The sequence below is a fragment of the Myxocyprinus asiaticus genome, chromosome 50 (genome assembly GCF_019703515.2).
Source record: "Myxocyprinus asiaticus isolate MX2 ecotype Aquarium Trade chromosome 50, UBuf_Myxa_2, whole genome shotgun sequence".
In the NCBI taxonomy this organism is placed as follows: Eukaryota; Metazoa; Chordata; class Actinopteri; order Cypriniformes; family Catostomidae; genus Myxocyprinus; species Myxocyprinus asiaticus.
The window spans coordinates 4733614-4749825 of record NC_059393.1 but is presented as its reverse complement, the minus strand read 5'-3'; the positions used below and the strand labels follow the sequence as shown (position 1 = coordinate 4749825).

At 37.9% G+C, this 16212-nt stretch overlaps 1 protein-coding gene across 6 annotated transcripts in view; it reads right to left on the bottom strand.

The window, feature by feature from the left end:
• Window positions 1–16212, bottom strand: part of LOC127438685 (lisH domain-containing protein ARMC9) — a 64535-nt gene that overhangs the window by 4793 nt on the left and 43530 nt on the right. For all 6 annotated transcript variants that reach the window (XM_051694445.1, XM_051694446.1, XM_051694447.1 and 3 more), the window contains 2 exons: window positions 15481–15589; window positions 10915–11096 (listed from right to left, as the gene is read on the bottom strand). In XM_051694445.1, coding sequence (XP_051550405.1) covers window positions 10915–11096; window positions 15481–15589 — 291 coding nt within the window. The remainder of the gene's footprint in view (window positions 1–10914; window positions 11097–15480; window positions 15590–16212) is intronic.

Sequence of the window (16212 nt, the reverse complement as noted above, 5' to 3'; positions counted from 1 at the left end):
CAATAAAGATCTGTAAAGTTATTTGGATTTTTACAAAATTATCTTTAAAATACATTGTCCTGAAAAAGGGACGAGTTTATAAATGTCTAAATTATTTTGTTTGATTTTGAAGTAAAATAAGACCAGGAAATTTTCTAGACAGGTTTCATGAGAATCACACATACTGTATATGCATTATAAACATTATTTGTTTAACTCAGCATAAATTTATTTCAGTACAACAAAAATGACCATGATGTATAAAGATTTTTTTTTTTTTTACTTTTTTTAAATTCTGACATTATTATCCTGACAATCAAGCACATTTCCCCCCAAAAATGCTTGGATATAATGCAAAAAAATAAATAAAAAAATAATAGAATAGAATAGAATAAAAATAAAATAGTACACTCATTACTGTAATAGAATAATGTTTACTGTATTTTTTTTAAAATTGAGAAAAAATTATATTTAGTACAACAAATCCTTTTTTTGATGTATAAATACTACATACATTTTAAATCATATATAACTTTTTTTTTCATTACAGTAATGAGAATTTTTTTTTTTTTTTTTTTTTGCATTACGGTAGCAATAATTGGGGGGTGAGGTTTTTAATCAATGACTAATTTAATGGACAGCATTTGTGGCATAATTTCCACTTCCACATTTTGGTTACAGTAACATTTTACATTTTTACATAAATTGTACATGTTGTATTCTTAGCTCAATATCCATATTTTATTTGAAAGGAAATTGATCAGATTGTGGTCAGAACAGGCATTGTGGATGCACCTTCCTGTTCGTTACATTACAAACAGTAAGATAAAATGATGGACTGCTCACAACACGAAGTAAACATAAAGTGGATCATGTGTGCAATAAAGAGGATAATTGACTTTCCATTAATGCATCAACAGGAAGGACTCACCGCCAAATGCAATATGGACACTAAAGACGAGTCTAATTTCATCTAATTTCTGAAAGAAGTTCGATGGACAGACCTCACAGTGGAGTCGATATAAAATGTTATTTGAGACAAGATAAACAGTTAATGTATTAATAGAAAGCTAGTTGGAAAGCAATGGTGGAAAGAGGAATAGGGTGAAAGAAGACAGAAAAACAAAGAATGGATAAGTGTGATATGTGATCGAATAAACAAATGAATGAATACAAATCATTTGATGTTTACATGCACTAAACCTGTAATACTGCAAATGTCATCATTGTAATGTCTTAAATGTCTTTTACTGCATAGTTTAACAGTCGCATTATGAAACTTCTGAGATAGAGGTACTGTATAGAACAATATGTACAACTAATATTCAATTCACTCCTATTAACACAGAAAGAAAAGACTTCAACTGTCAAAACCAAAGTACCCTTCATCATATATATAAAACATAAATGCATACAAATGACACCTTTGATACTCTATAAGACACCAGGCTTTGACATCATAAAGACCCTTAGCTGTTTTACAGCTGTAGTTCGTACTGCTTGGCAGCTGTTCCAATAAAAAAACAAGAACAATCGAACAAACTAAGAGTAAGTGAACAAACACGTTCAGGTGTTCTTATCTCATGTCAAATAACACCTCTGTATTTGCATTAATAATAATCTCTCTTTTTTTCTCCACTTCCTCTCCTTGTACAGCTTTCCACCATGCAATCAAGGTTAGCTAAAAATTCTAAAAGATTCTGTAACTTAATCTTTTCCCCCTGAAATCAAACACTCTGGGAACACCAGTCACCTTAAACTACAAGATTTCTCTTAAACCTTCTGTTTTCTTTGTTCAAATGTGATTTATATGGGGTAAAGTACAAGCAGAAACATGTACGATAAACAGAATGAGTCACAAACAATGCCTACCAACACAACGAAGATTGAACAATATATATATATATATATATATATATATATATATATATATATATATATATATATATATATATATGCGTATGTATACATAGATAGAGATGGATGGACATCGGCAATCATTTGTTCACAGAACAAACTTTGATTGACACATATTGCTCTGTAACCTTAAAAAAAAAAAAAAACTACATTTAGACTAATAAAATGTATTGGTGGAAGAATCGTTTACTGTGATTATTATTGTTATCAGAAAATTTTACAATTTACTGAACATTGGTGTCTTCAGTTTGTGTTGTGTTTAACAAGACTCCTTAACCATGGAAAAACACTGTAATGCATACTGATTTATAATTACACAGCATGGTCAATCACAGCATTTAGTAGTCATATATTTTGACCATTGTCCATTGCGACACTGTATAAATGACCACTCATTTATTCGGTAAGTAACCATGTAATAAGTGGCATAACATACAGCCAGATGGTCGTTTTCTCAAAATAACCCCCTATGCAAGTGTGAGATTTATTTTGTGATTATTTTGTATTATGTAAATTGGGTAATTTGGTTTGCTGTGTATGGGTGATGCAATGGTTACGTTATGAATATGTATGGGGAATTGGCGCACTGACATGCGCAGTTATTGTTATGTGTGAAAAAGGGACATGCGCAGTGAGAGAGGGGGGAGGTGAAGCGAGCGTGACTGCAGTGTGTCTCACCATATGAGCTCTGACAAATAAAATAAGTCAGTATAGTTCCATATTCCCATGTATGCCTGCATTAATACGTTGGACCCATTTACAAGAGACTGGAGCTTCCTCCTATGTTCCACAGCCCCTCTTACATTTCTGATGGCAGCAGGTTTGGACGACGTGCATGGCGCGTGAGTGAACTTTCTCTTCGGCGGGTATTAAATGCGTTGGATGTGGTATCACGATGGTGGACATCGATACCGAGCTCCACATTTCAGCTTTCTGTTATCCGTGACGTCTATTTTGCTTTGTGTTTCAACCGTGGACAAGTTTGTTTCAGTTTGAAACCACAAATCACAGTGTCAGTTTGACCGTGATCTTCAAAGAAACAGGACGAGTGGAATGGTAATCCTTGTTTAATTTGATGGAAGTTTTGGGACATTTTTATTATTGTTGGATACCGAGAGAATTTAACTGTTTTGTAATATGAGTGAAGCAGATTCAGCACGCAATTTGCCTGGCACGAGTAGCTCGCATGGGGTGCAGAGCTTCCAAAGACATTTTCTGTCCATCTTTTTGGGAGATGGGAAAGAAAATTTTTTCACTGGTGCAGACTGTGGAGGCTAGCGCGGATTTTGATAATGCCAGATTAGCTAAATTTTTACCAACCTGCCTCTGTGGTACTGCTTTTAGCTACTGGGACAGTTTGCCTAGCGACATCAAGCAGGACTATAAACAAGTGAAAGAAAAAATGAAACATGTTTTTGGCAAACGAGTTTATCTATCCACATTTCAAAGTAAATGCATGCACACGCCTGCCTGGCGAGGCTCTCCAAGTGTTTGCAGCAGAAATTAGCCATTTGGTGGATGAAGCTTTTCCTACTTATGAGGCTAATGCAAAGAATGGAGAAAAATTCAGGCGTTTCGTTGCTGGAATTGAACCCTATCTACAGCTTTGGATACATGAACAAGGTGTAGACACATTGGATGCTGCTCTTAAGCTGGCTCTACAGATTGAGCAGGCACACCAGGCCAGCAAGGTACTGCTGCCGTCTCATGCACAGCAGTGGACTTCTTCAACAGTAGGAGCCTTTACTGGATCTACCTTCAACGTTCTTCCACAGACAGTACCTACCTCTTCCTGTTCTACAATATCTACAGTACTTCCTGCGGTTCGCTAAGCTACATCAGGGGACTTCATGAAACTTCAACGGACCCTGGAAAGTTTGACAGAGAGAGTGGATCAACTTCAGCTCGTGGTCAGCAGACAGAGGCATGCCAACAGACACACTACTTCACCAGATCGTCAACGGCGCAGCCTTACCCCGGACGATTCACGAGGGTGCGCATCTGAATGTCGCAGATTTGACAGACATTCATATACTGACTGTGTCTCTTTTTCTGAACATAGACCTTCCTACAGAAACACTAGTGGCGATAGGGACTATTACAAAGCACGCAGACATGATGGCTATCGTGATCAAAGTCCTAGGATGTCACAGGAATGCGGCCAATGCATGACAGCTTGAGACTCTCTGGATCGTTCTTCTCATTCCGACCATGGTTGGGGCGACAGGTCATCGGACGGCTACTCAACAAAGCGGCTGAGTCATCGATCTCCAAGTCCTAGACATGTGCGTTTCCAGTCTACTTCACGTGGCCATCAGTGCCAGGGAAACTACCAGTAGTTGACAATGAGGGCCAATTGCCAACTGCTACTGACACCAGGCCCATTGGAAATGTTGTTGAACATCATGTGACTTCAGACACTGGTCAGGTTGTGATGCAGAATGTGTCGCTTGTAGTCGAAGACACAGTAGTTCATGCATTTGTTGATACTGGTGCTGATATTTCTCTTGTAAGTGAAGATTTCAGAATGTCTACTCCCACTTTACATCAAAGACCCTTAGTGAAACAGTTCATACCTCTGTCATCTATTTCTGGTGACACTTTAGATTCAGTGGGTACTTTGTCAGCTAATGTCACTTTGGGTAAACGTACAGTGTTACATTCATTTCAAGTGATCAGAAATTGCTCAAAAGCAGTTGTACTCAGTTGGGACTTTTTGTCTATGCACAAAATTGTGATTAACATGTGTAACATGTCTTTTGAACTAGGTGATGACTCCTTATCCTTTGTAAGTGTAGACCACCATAACCTTAAACTTGTGGATGTTACAGTGTTGACCACTACGGTTGTTCCTGCCCTGTCAGAAGCCGTAATTTCTGAAAAACTTTCACATCAAGCAGGGTTACAACCAAATGGCTACACTGGTGTGATTGAGCTTCACTATCGTGAAGACTCAAAGGTTGGATTTGCATGGACTGTGACAAAAGCAGATATGGGGTCAATTTATCTGAAAGTGGTCAATCCTTCTGCAGATGACATTTCCTTGTACTGTGGCACTCCAATTGGTACTTTCCATTCAATTTCTGAGGGTGATCAAGATGGTTTTGTGATAGTTGATAAAAGTGTGAATAATGTGAGCGTTCAAAATGTTTTTGGGTCCAGTCAAGTGTCAATGCCCAAGTCACCTGTACTGCCTGATCTCTCTAATACTGAGCTATCTGTGACACAGCAAAAGAGTCTGACAGATTTGCTAACCTCTTTCTATGATGTCTTCAGTCAGCATGCTCAGGACTACGGTAGAACCAGCTTGGTTACCCACAAAATCAGGACCATAGATGACACTCCCATTTCCCAGCGAGCGTACAGGACTTCTGCTCTCAAGGCAGAAATTCACCGTCAGGTAGAAAAACTCAAAGCACAAGATATACTAGAGGATAGTGATAGTCCTTGGTCAAGTCCAGTAGTGATGGTGAGGAAGAAAGACAATACCTACCGATTTTGTGTTGACTATCGCAAATTGAATTCCGTAACCATTACTGATGCACACCCGTTGCCTCGGGTGGACGATAGTCTTGATACGCTGTCAGGGTCTCAGTATTTTTCTACCATGTACACGTCTTCACGTTATTGGAAGGTAGAATTTGATCCAGATGACAGGAAAAAGACGGTCTTTACCACTGGAGATGGACTATATCACTTTAAGGTGATGCCTATGGGCCTGAAGAATAGTCCGCCTACATTCCAAAGGCTAATGGAATTAGTCCTTAGTGGTTTGCATTGGACAAAGTGTGTCATTTATTTAGATGACATCATTTGTATGGGTAAAGATTTTGAAGATCACATGTAAAACCTCACAGACATTTTGACCAGGTTTAGGGAAGCAGGTCTCAAGCTTAACCCTATGAAGTGTCATTTTTGCAAGGCATCTGTAACGTACATGGCTCATGTTGTCTCAAAAGATGGGTTGGCTCTTGAGCCAGCTCATAGCCAGAAAGTAAGAGACTGGCCAACTCCTAAATCTGCTACTGAAGTACAAGCATTTTTGGGCTTGTGTAGTTATTACAGGCGCTTTGTTCGAGACTATGCTTTTAAGGCTCAACCCTTACACAGACTAACCCACAAAGACGTTAGATTTGAGTGGACCGATGTGTGTTCAGTAGCCTTTCTGCAGCTGAAAGAAGCTCTGACATCTCCTCCTGTCATGGTATTCCCTAACTTTGATCAGCCATTCATAGTGAGCACAGATGCATCTAATACAGTGATTGGTGCTGTCCTGTCTCAAATTCAAGACAGCAAAGAGTGGGTTGTTGCATACGCTAGTCACGTACTTACCTCGACTGAATGAAAATGGTCCACTTATGACAAAGAACTGTGGGCAATAGTTTGGTCATTCAGGCAATTCCGTCACTACTTGATTAACTGCCCTTTTACAATTGTCACCGATCACAAACCTCTTGTTGGCCTGAGGAAATTTAACTTTGACATTGATCCCACAGGATGTAGAGGTTGGTGGGCTGTGGAGCTCGATCCGTATGAATGGGTGATCGTTCACAAAGATGGCAAGAGACATACTAATGCGGATGCCATGTCTCGAATTCCTGTAGTCTCGTCTATGATGCCGCAACCCCTCACACAGACAGTATCCATTCAAATGGATGACTTACCTGTCACTTCCCAGATGACAGTTTCTGTTAGTGCCAACAGTACAGAAAGTCAACCTAAGGTGGAGTCACAAATTTGTCTGACCGAATGTGATGACAGTTTTTCCGAGTCTACTGTAAATGTATTGTGTACCTCTTTGAGTGATGAGGGAAAAGACATGACATACTATCAGAAAACAGATCCTTTGCTCTCACAGGTCTATAGTTGGGTTGAAAATCGAAAGAGAACTAATCTTAGGCAGGTAAAAGGGAAATTGAGACAACTTTGGTGGCAGGTTCCACGTATGGTGTTGAAGGGTGCAGTGCTGTGTCGTACGGCCTGTAGTGCTCCAGGTAAACCTCAAATTTATCAGGTGGTCAATCCTGATGTTCTCATTCAGGACACTTTATATTATTTGCATGGCAATCCCTGTGCTGGACACTACAGTGCTGAACGCACACTTAAAAGAGCTCAGAGTTTGTGTTTTTGGCCAAGAATGAGAAGTGTCATTGAACAGCATTGTGAGTCATGTGAAGCTTGTGAGTCTCGGAAAAAGCCTGTTCCTCAGCGAAGGGCACCACTCCAGTCTATTTGTGCTGTGAGACCTTTTCAGTTTGTGTGTACTGATATCACAGAACTGCCTGTCACGTCCAGTGGTAACAGGTATGTGTTGGTAGTGCAAGATCATTTCACTAAATATGTCAACGCATATCCTATGGTGGACCAAACAGCCAGTACAGTGGCACGGTTGTTGTGTGAACATTACAGAGAATTAGTCTCTGACCAGGGACGTCAGTATGAGTCAGAGATTTTGCAGGACATCTGTAAGAGATTAAAAATAAAAGAGGAGAACTATGCCTTACCACCCTCGTGGTAACGGAATGGTAGAATGGTTCAACAGAACTTTGAAGGATCAGTTAGCTAAGGTTCTCTTTCATAGTGATGGCGAGTGGGACCAGTACTTTTCTGCAGTTGTACTGTCATTTAATGCTACACCTCATTCTAGCACTGGGTACTCACCGTTCTTCTTGGCTCATGGTCGTGAACCTCGTTTACCAGCACATGTACGGTTTGATTCTCCTTCAGGTGGAGCTGTGGACACTCCACAGACTTATGGTTCATCTCTAGTCAATCGTATGGAAACGGTGTTCCAAGAAGTGCTTAACACTAGTGCTGATCAGCGACTCAAACGTGAGTACTACTTTAATAGGTATGAGAAATTCAGACCTTTTAAAGTTGGTGACCTGGTTTGGGTGAATGATCCGACCACACAAAGAAAGAAACTTGAGCCAAAATGGACAGGACCATATAGGGTAGTTACGGTGGACATGGCTGGTATTATTTACACTGTGGTGGAAATGAGAAATGTAAATGCAGAACCTAAGGTTGTTCACTATGAATGCTTAAAGCCTTACAGGTCCAGGTGGAAGGAACCAGCTCTCACTTCCTCATGTGTTGGTCAAGATGTGGACAAAAGGGTTCAGGGGTTGAGACCGCTATACATAGCTTTGTCTGGTTCTCTTCCTTTATCATCAGGAGGGCCGCTGGTTGGTGAAAACGGGGCTCCTGTACTCTCCTCTGTTCCTCATGTACATAGGCCTTCAAGTTGCATGGCGCGAGTTCCTCGTTCTGTATGGCAGCCACATCAATTGGTTGAATATGCCTCCTCAGTAGTTGGGGAGCAGGCGTCGGAAGGTGTGGTCACTCGTTTAGGACGTGTTGTTAAAAGGCCTAGGAAGGCCTGACATGCACAGTTATTGTTATGTGTGAAAAAGGGACATGCGCAGCGAGTGAGGTGGGAGGTGAAGCGAGCGTGACTGCAGTGTGTGTGTCCCCCATATGAGCTCTGACAAATAAATTAATTCAGTAAAGTTCCATATTTGCCTGCATTAATACGATGGACCCATTTACAACAGACTGGAGCTTCTTCCTATGTTCCACAGCCCCTCTTACACAAGTATCCTGATCATCCTGTCAGGGTTTAATCGAGATAATGTCCAGTTGGCAGTATAATATCGTACCTTACTTAATAAAAGTTAATACTCTAAATTTTGATTGGATGAGCCGAGTTGGAAGCCACTTTAAAATGGCAACTTCTGAAATGGATAGTTTTTACTCTAAATTCTTACTGGATGAGTCACATTCAAAGCAGTTGTTAAATTGTATAATTGTACACCTGTGACCACAAATGCTATATTCACTTCCACTGTAAGTGCCCCACTGTAGCATTGATTTTTGCTTTTTATCTTAAAGAAAAGGAGGAACGAGTCTAAATAATATTTAGTGGTAATCAATAATAAAAAATAAAAAAACTAATAAAAAATAAATAAATAAAACAAAAATTCGACTTGTCCATCCATTAATTTTTTTTTACAAATCTGGGTTACAGTGAGGCATTTTAGTAAATGGCTTCCTAACCTTTTCTGTTTAAAGTTATATCTAATTTTTACAACTCTGCCCTGATAACCCAAAAAAATGGCCATAAAAAACTATTTACAGTTTTTAAACGATTATGAACTGTAAACGATTTAACAGCTCAAAAAATACATAAAAAATTTACGTAAGTGCTTTTATCAAATTATAAGCTTCACATTTCAGCCTTTGAACCCTCCAAAAATTGGCCATATTCAGTTTCATTGTAAGTGCCTCACCACAGATCATTTCAAGGACTATTCGTCAGTTTAAGGAAGTGACGTTTTTGTTCCTTTAACATTTCCTACTACCTCATTCTCAAACTCATTCAAAACAACAGCAGGAGGTGCTTAATTTATAATGACTTTAACACGATTAATGTTACTAATGTAAATACGATGGACCCTTTTCACAGACGTGTTATGACGCGTTTCCACCTTATTTAACAAGGTGAATGCAGGAAACTCTTTTATATTTCCAATCTGAAAAATATTTAGTGTACATTTTTAAACATTGAACTTTGTATTATATTACCCTGGAGTAAGTATTAAAAATCGAGTTACCACAGTTGCGATGAGGCTTCTAACACAGCTGCTGAGCGAGTGTAAGAAATTTCTCTCTTCTTACTGCTGTTATCCAGAGCTATTCATTTTTGTCTTCCTTTGAAAAGCCGTGAAATCATAGTAGTTGAAATTTTCTTTTGCTGTTGGAGCAAACGGGTGAGCAAAAATGACATTTGTTGTGGTCTCCCATTCACCGCCATTCAAATTGACCCAACTATGATTCTACTTCAGCTTTACAAACCCGGATATGTGAAAAGGGTCCATTGTCATAAAATGCCATTATTAAAATGTGTACCATGTTGTTCCATGGCTGGATGCTCCCTGGATGCCTGGAACTAAAGGAAATTGAAGTGTTTAGATCTCCAAAAAAGCAACCACAAATTGACGCATGAACCGCTGCAATCATGCGAGACGGCTGGATACGTGCAGTACTAACAACTGTAGCACACATCTTATCTCTGGTCGGTGAACGAAATGTGTGCCAACTAATTGTAAGTTTGAGAGGCAGAGCTCTAAAAGTGACTATAGATTGCTCCCATTATAATGGATGAAGCTGCCCAAGTAATTTACTATTACAATTAATCATTTTGCAGAAGCTTTTATCCAAAAAGACTTCCAAATTATGAACACAAAAAAGAAATCCTTACCTTGTCTGCAGGTCATGCAGACAGTTTCATTAGACGGCTTCATTGATAATAATAGGACCGTTCCAATATTCCCAAACTCTCCGCTGAGGAAATAATTATGAGCATCTAAACTACGATACAATTTCATCACCTCTCTCACATAGACGCGCTCAGTATCAGCAACACGTCCGGATAAGTCACTTCAGGTAAATGTTTGATGTTCTCTGACAAAATATGTTAACCGGTAATGATACCAGAAATGCTTCAGGAATAATTGCGTTTTTATTCCTTTGTTATTGTTTATATCCTTGAAATGGTCTTGCAAAGACAAGATATTTTTTCTTTTTTTTGGTAATCAACACTATGCCACAAATGTTGTCGATTGAACTTTATTTGCATTGAATGCGTAATATTCCTCTAAGGGGGCTTAATGTTGCCCCTAATGACACTTTTACCATGGTAAAAATCACAGTAATGCGCGGCCTGATTGCTTTAGTATAATAGCAAGAGCTTGCACTGATGACACACGTGACATATGGTGCACATGCAGTTAAACTTATGTAACAAGGGTGTATTGTACAGAAGACATATGATGTATGCATATGACATGTCAAGAATATGTCACAGAACCAACACACTGACACTTAATGGGATCCTCAGGGATAATCATTAAACATGGGTGGAATTAGTGTCTGATCCCTTAGATAAGATAAATACAACTTTTGTTTGAGCGATGTGTTCAAGATGTCAGTATTGATGGGAATGCTGACACTCACTCTGTTGACTGGGCCGTCCGCTTGAGACCCCGCCCGAACTGGGCCTGCTGACACTTTGCTGTGGCTCACTGTTGGAGAACTGGGGGGCGAGCGGGGGGAGACGGGACCTGCCAGTGTTGCCTGCGTCACTGTCAGGGCTGCAAGGAATCTTTGGCTGGCATGCAAAGCTCATGATCTGCCCACTGTGTGAAGAAAACCAGAAGACACAAGTTCATTTACATTTGCAATTTGATTTTGAGTTGTTCACAATGACAAACAGACTAATTTGAATCCAAAAGTTTGCATTTCACAAGGTGTTTGTGTCTGAAATAGGTCTATGGAGCACAATTACATTTTTCAAAAACACAGATCCATGTATTGGATATGGATTATTCTGGGTAGCCAAAGTTACACTATTGACAGCAGCTAGTTATTTGACAGAGCATAAAAACATTTTCAGTTTGAGTTGCATGGTAACATTGGCATAATTTGAAAGCTGAGACTTTAAAAAAAATAGAAAATACAGTGAAAAATCGAGATTGTGACCCAATTTCACGTTTTTCCAAAAACAGCCCATTGCAACTTCCGACTCAAATTGATAGAGCACGTCACATTTGTGCTGCATTCATCAATGATACCTCAATAATACCTTGAACTGGCTTTAAATGATACATAGAGAAGAGAACAAAAGAGACGGCACAAGTTTGCATTTACAATTTTGCTTTTATTTAGAATTGGTCACAGTGACTAGCAGACTCATTTGCATCTTAAAGTTTGCAATTCACAATGTGTTTGTGCCAGAAAGACATCTATAGAGCTTATAGCACCATTATTTTTTCAAACACAAATCAGTATTGGATGTGTATTATTTAGGGCTGCCAAAGTTCATGCCTTAACTTATAAGTCAAAACCATTTAATACAGTAAAATTTATTAACAGACAGTATTTTGACTTGGAGCCATGTACACAAATACATGGGGCAAACTCCAAAATAGTAACGGAAAGTTCTGCATGGGCAAGCACTGATTTTCTGTATTCTTCCACCCTAAAACTTTGGTGCATCTTGCCTTTTATGATAGTCCAGAATACCATACAGACTTGGGGGTGGGCTCTTTCAATAAGCAGTCACCTAGTAACCACACAGCATGGTAGTAAGATAAACATGGGCACGCATCGGTAAAATAATTTTTTAGAAAAAGTAAAAATCGTGTTTGGACTCTGTTACAAAATTATGAAAAATTCAATTCACACAAAACTATTACTTGAATACACCTATACAGTGATGAACGTGTTTTCAAGTACTGAGTTCAAATTCATTATTTTTTGTAAGCATTTTAATCATCCAGAGACATTAAAAAAAGCCTCTAAACTCTTGAAAATAAATGTTGGAATAAGTCTAGAATAATTGCTTATTATAATTTCTTGAATCAATTTTGTTTTACAATATTAATATTTAATTTTTCCAAGAAATCAAAGAAAGAAAGAAAACATTAAAAATAGAAACCATGCAGACCCCTTTGACTGAGGGAGAATAATAATAATAAAAAATATATATTTTGACATTTTAACGAAAAGGCATTTTGTTCAGTTAAAATGTAGTACTTGATATTCGTGATTTAAAAAAATCATTATATTTACATTAGTATTTTTAACTTGAAAACTATGTTTGAAAACCTTTTTTTTTTTTTTTGTACTTTTTTTTTTTATGAGTATTCAAGGTACAAGTAAAGTATTTTAATAAATTCTAATTTGATGGTAACACCACTTGAAATTTTGATATTAAATATATATATAATTTTTTTGTAGAAAATTTTATAAATATATAAATGTTTTAATTTATGAAACTAACGTGGAGAAATTTTCAATTTCTACAAACTTGATACATATTTTTAATTAGATTTTTAAATGATTTCTCAAAACTCCTGGTATTTTCACATACAACAATCTCTAGAATTTACTCAGAATGATGATAAAAACAAAAAACATCCAGTGAGCGGCAGTTCTGCAGACGGAAATGCCTTGTTAATGAGAGAGATCAACAGAGAATGGCCAGACTGGTTTGAACTGACAAAGTCTACAGTAACTCAGATAACCGCTCTGTACAATTGTGGTGAGAAGAATATCATCTCAGAATGCTATTCTGAGAAGCGGGTTGACACTGTCTTGGCGGCACGTGGGGGACCTACACAATATTAGGCAGGTGGTTTTAATAATGTAGCTGATCAGTGTATATATATGCAGAAAATGCTATTTATCTATTTTTTCCCTAAAGAATTATGAAATCATTGTGGACAAATACTACATTTCTACAAACTTGACACGTGTTGTAAACTATACATTTTTAAAGATATCTAATTTTTAGGTCAAACTTATTTGACAATGACCCATATACACTTGACCAGATGCCAGATGGAAGTGAAATTATAGCTTTATACATGAGAATGTGCTGCTCGTGTGTCCAAAGGGTCATTACATGTCCAGGTCTCCAGAAGTCAGGTCTATTAGGTTGGAAGGGGATTTGAGAAGGAAGGAACTTGAATCAGCCCTTTGTTTAGCAGCTGTTTGAAACTCATGTCACAGTGGCAATGCTGACTCAAGGTTCGATACCTCGCTCCAACCCCCAAATTCCTCTGGTCTCTCTCCAGCTCGCTGCCTTTCACAGCTGAGTTACACACTTGATAACACCGGATCCCCAGGACATTTACATTCTAGATATGCCATGCCACAGTGAGCATAAAATGTTGCACCAGTTCTTTAGACCTACTATTAGTGTCACTCTTATCTTACATTGACAAACTATGCAACTTTAGATAATATTTCAAACAAATCAAACCACACTTACACAAAAATTACAACTCCTGGTGGCCATAGAAACATGGGATGTGTTAAGCTGAAATGTTTTCATACTCTGCCCTACAAAGGCAAAACACAATAACTACGCCAACACTGAAACTGAGAAAAATGGCTTCAAAGTTTTTTGATTGTTGATTGGTTGAGAATACTTTGGGATGCATATGGATTGCATGTGTGAAGTTTGACCACATTCTGTGCACACATGTGAGAACTGGGCATGTCAACTTAGAATTAATCATATCTTATTTAATGATTTATAGCGCAGAGTGATTTCAAGTTTAGTGAATAAGTGTAATACATGTTATATGTGAAAACGTGTAATGAGAATTCTGTTGTTTTAAACTGTTGTACATGTCCTTAAAGCCTGGTTAAAAGTCAGTGAGAGTTTAAGCATGTGTTAAATGTATAAAATGCTGTGAATGATATAAGAATGTACTAAGGTGATGTATGCCGAAGCATATGGGTAAGCTAATGTTCTGTTTTTATTTTATTTTTATTTTCATAAGCACAAAGACACAGTTTTTGTATTTTCTTTCTTTTTTTTATTTATTTTTTTAAATACTAAATGGCCCCATCGACCGCTGTTTTCCTTAAATAAATTAAATAAAAACAGTCATCAGATAAAAACCACAAAATATATTTTTGTGTACAGTGTGGTTATTTGCAGCCCACTGGCTACATAGAAATTCACAGATATGGAAACCCTGGGCCGATATGATAACCAATAATTCACAGCTCATTGTGGCTGCTACCAATAATCAATATTTTCACCTTTTGCCATGTAACCCTTGAAACTGGAGCAGCAAACATATTATTAAAAACCCACTCACTTAAAACAAAATAGGTGTTGCTTAAAAGTTTTGAATCTGGACTTTAAAATATGAGTTGTGTGTGCACATGCACATACTCAGTCTCATGCAGATGCTTGTAACATGTGAAAGTTCCATTTTGATAATTGATGTAATCTGATCATATAATCATAATGGAAATAGGTAAAAAAATACACCAAGCACATTAGTTTTACTCACAAATGAGTGTTTATAGCTAAGTTCAGGGTCATTTCAAGATCTATGCACCATGTGACGTTTTTGGGCTAGTTTTAATGGGGAGCATCTGTAAGTAACAATATGTCATGTTTCATGAAGTAATATTGGACATGCAACAAAAAGTATTTTGCAGATGTGTTTTTGTACATTTTTGCTTATTGCTTCATGAAACATAAACAGAATATGGAGAATGGCATATTGTTATTTACTGTACTACAGATGATGGCAATTAAAACTAGCCCAAAAACAACGTAACACAGCACAGATCTAGTTAACATAGATCATTAACTTGGTAAAAACACAATCTTTCATGGTCAATCACACGTTAATAATAACCAACAACATACCGTGTAACGCTACCGATAAGACCTGATATACAGATGGTTTGGGCATGTTTTATTTAAATTACTAACAGCAGGCATGGGCTAATTTACATTATTTCGTATTCATCAACATTAGAGCAAAGGAAAGAACAAATTTATGTGCGTATGCAGCTGTCATGAAGTTGCGTACATTTGCGTGATGAGGAAGTGCTCACACAAAATTTCTGCCAAAATAGGTGGAAAATTTCAGACACATAAATAGGTAACCTGTCCACAATTATTGATAAATGAGACCCACTGTTGTGGACTATCAAAAAAATGGCAATTTTGGCCTAATGGAGACTCAAAATGGGAAGCAAACCAACCTGTACGAATGGCTGTTTGTGTCGTTCTGGCCTGGCGGAGGGATAAGTCTCTCTGGGGACCCCACAAGTCCCGACTCCACTGAGGAACGCCAGCATTCTGAATCTGTTGCTAAACGGACAAAAAAACAACAAATGTCACACATGCATCTCGCACACGACTGACATCATTAACATACACACGCCACACTAAGGGACCTGTAAGTATTTCACTTTCACAAGGAGTTGTGAAGTAGTCTAAGAGAGAGCTGCCACATGGTTGTCAATCGTACAGAAATTAAATTAGGCCATAGAGTGCAAACATGCTAAAAAATAAAATGGTTCATATTACATTATGTTTAACATTTTCTGAAGGTAAATAAACTTCATGGACCCTTTTGGCTTAATTTGTTTTAAAGGTTTCAAGCCCCATTTTGTATCATATCCATGTAAATTGCCTTCATGCTATGTTAGTGCATGCACTACCAATATTTCATAAAAATCGAAATTCTGAAACTTTCTCTTCTTGAGATAATTTGAATTTAAACCGCTACATATCAGTCTTCTGGTTTCGGTGAGAGTATAGAAAGGGCAAAAGGCTGTTTGATATCATGTTTGGATGGTAGCATTCACAGACTAACTCTTGCCTGCAGGCACTGAAACCACATCAAAGTGATTTCATCAGGCAGTGCATTTGAGATGGAAGAGAGTCATCGGTGAAGGCAGAGAGCAGCCTAAAGGCTCCGGAAATTAAAT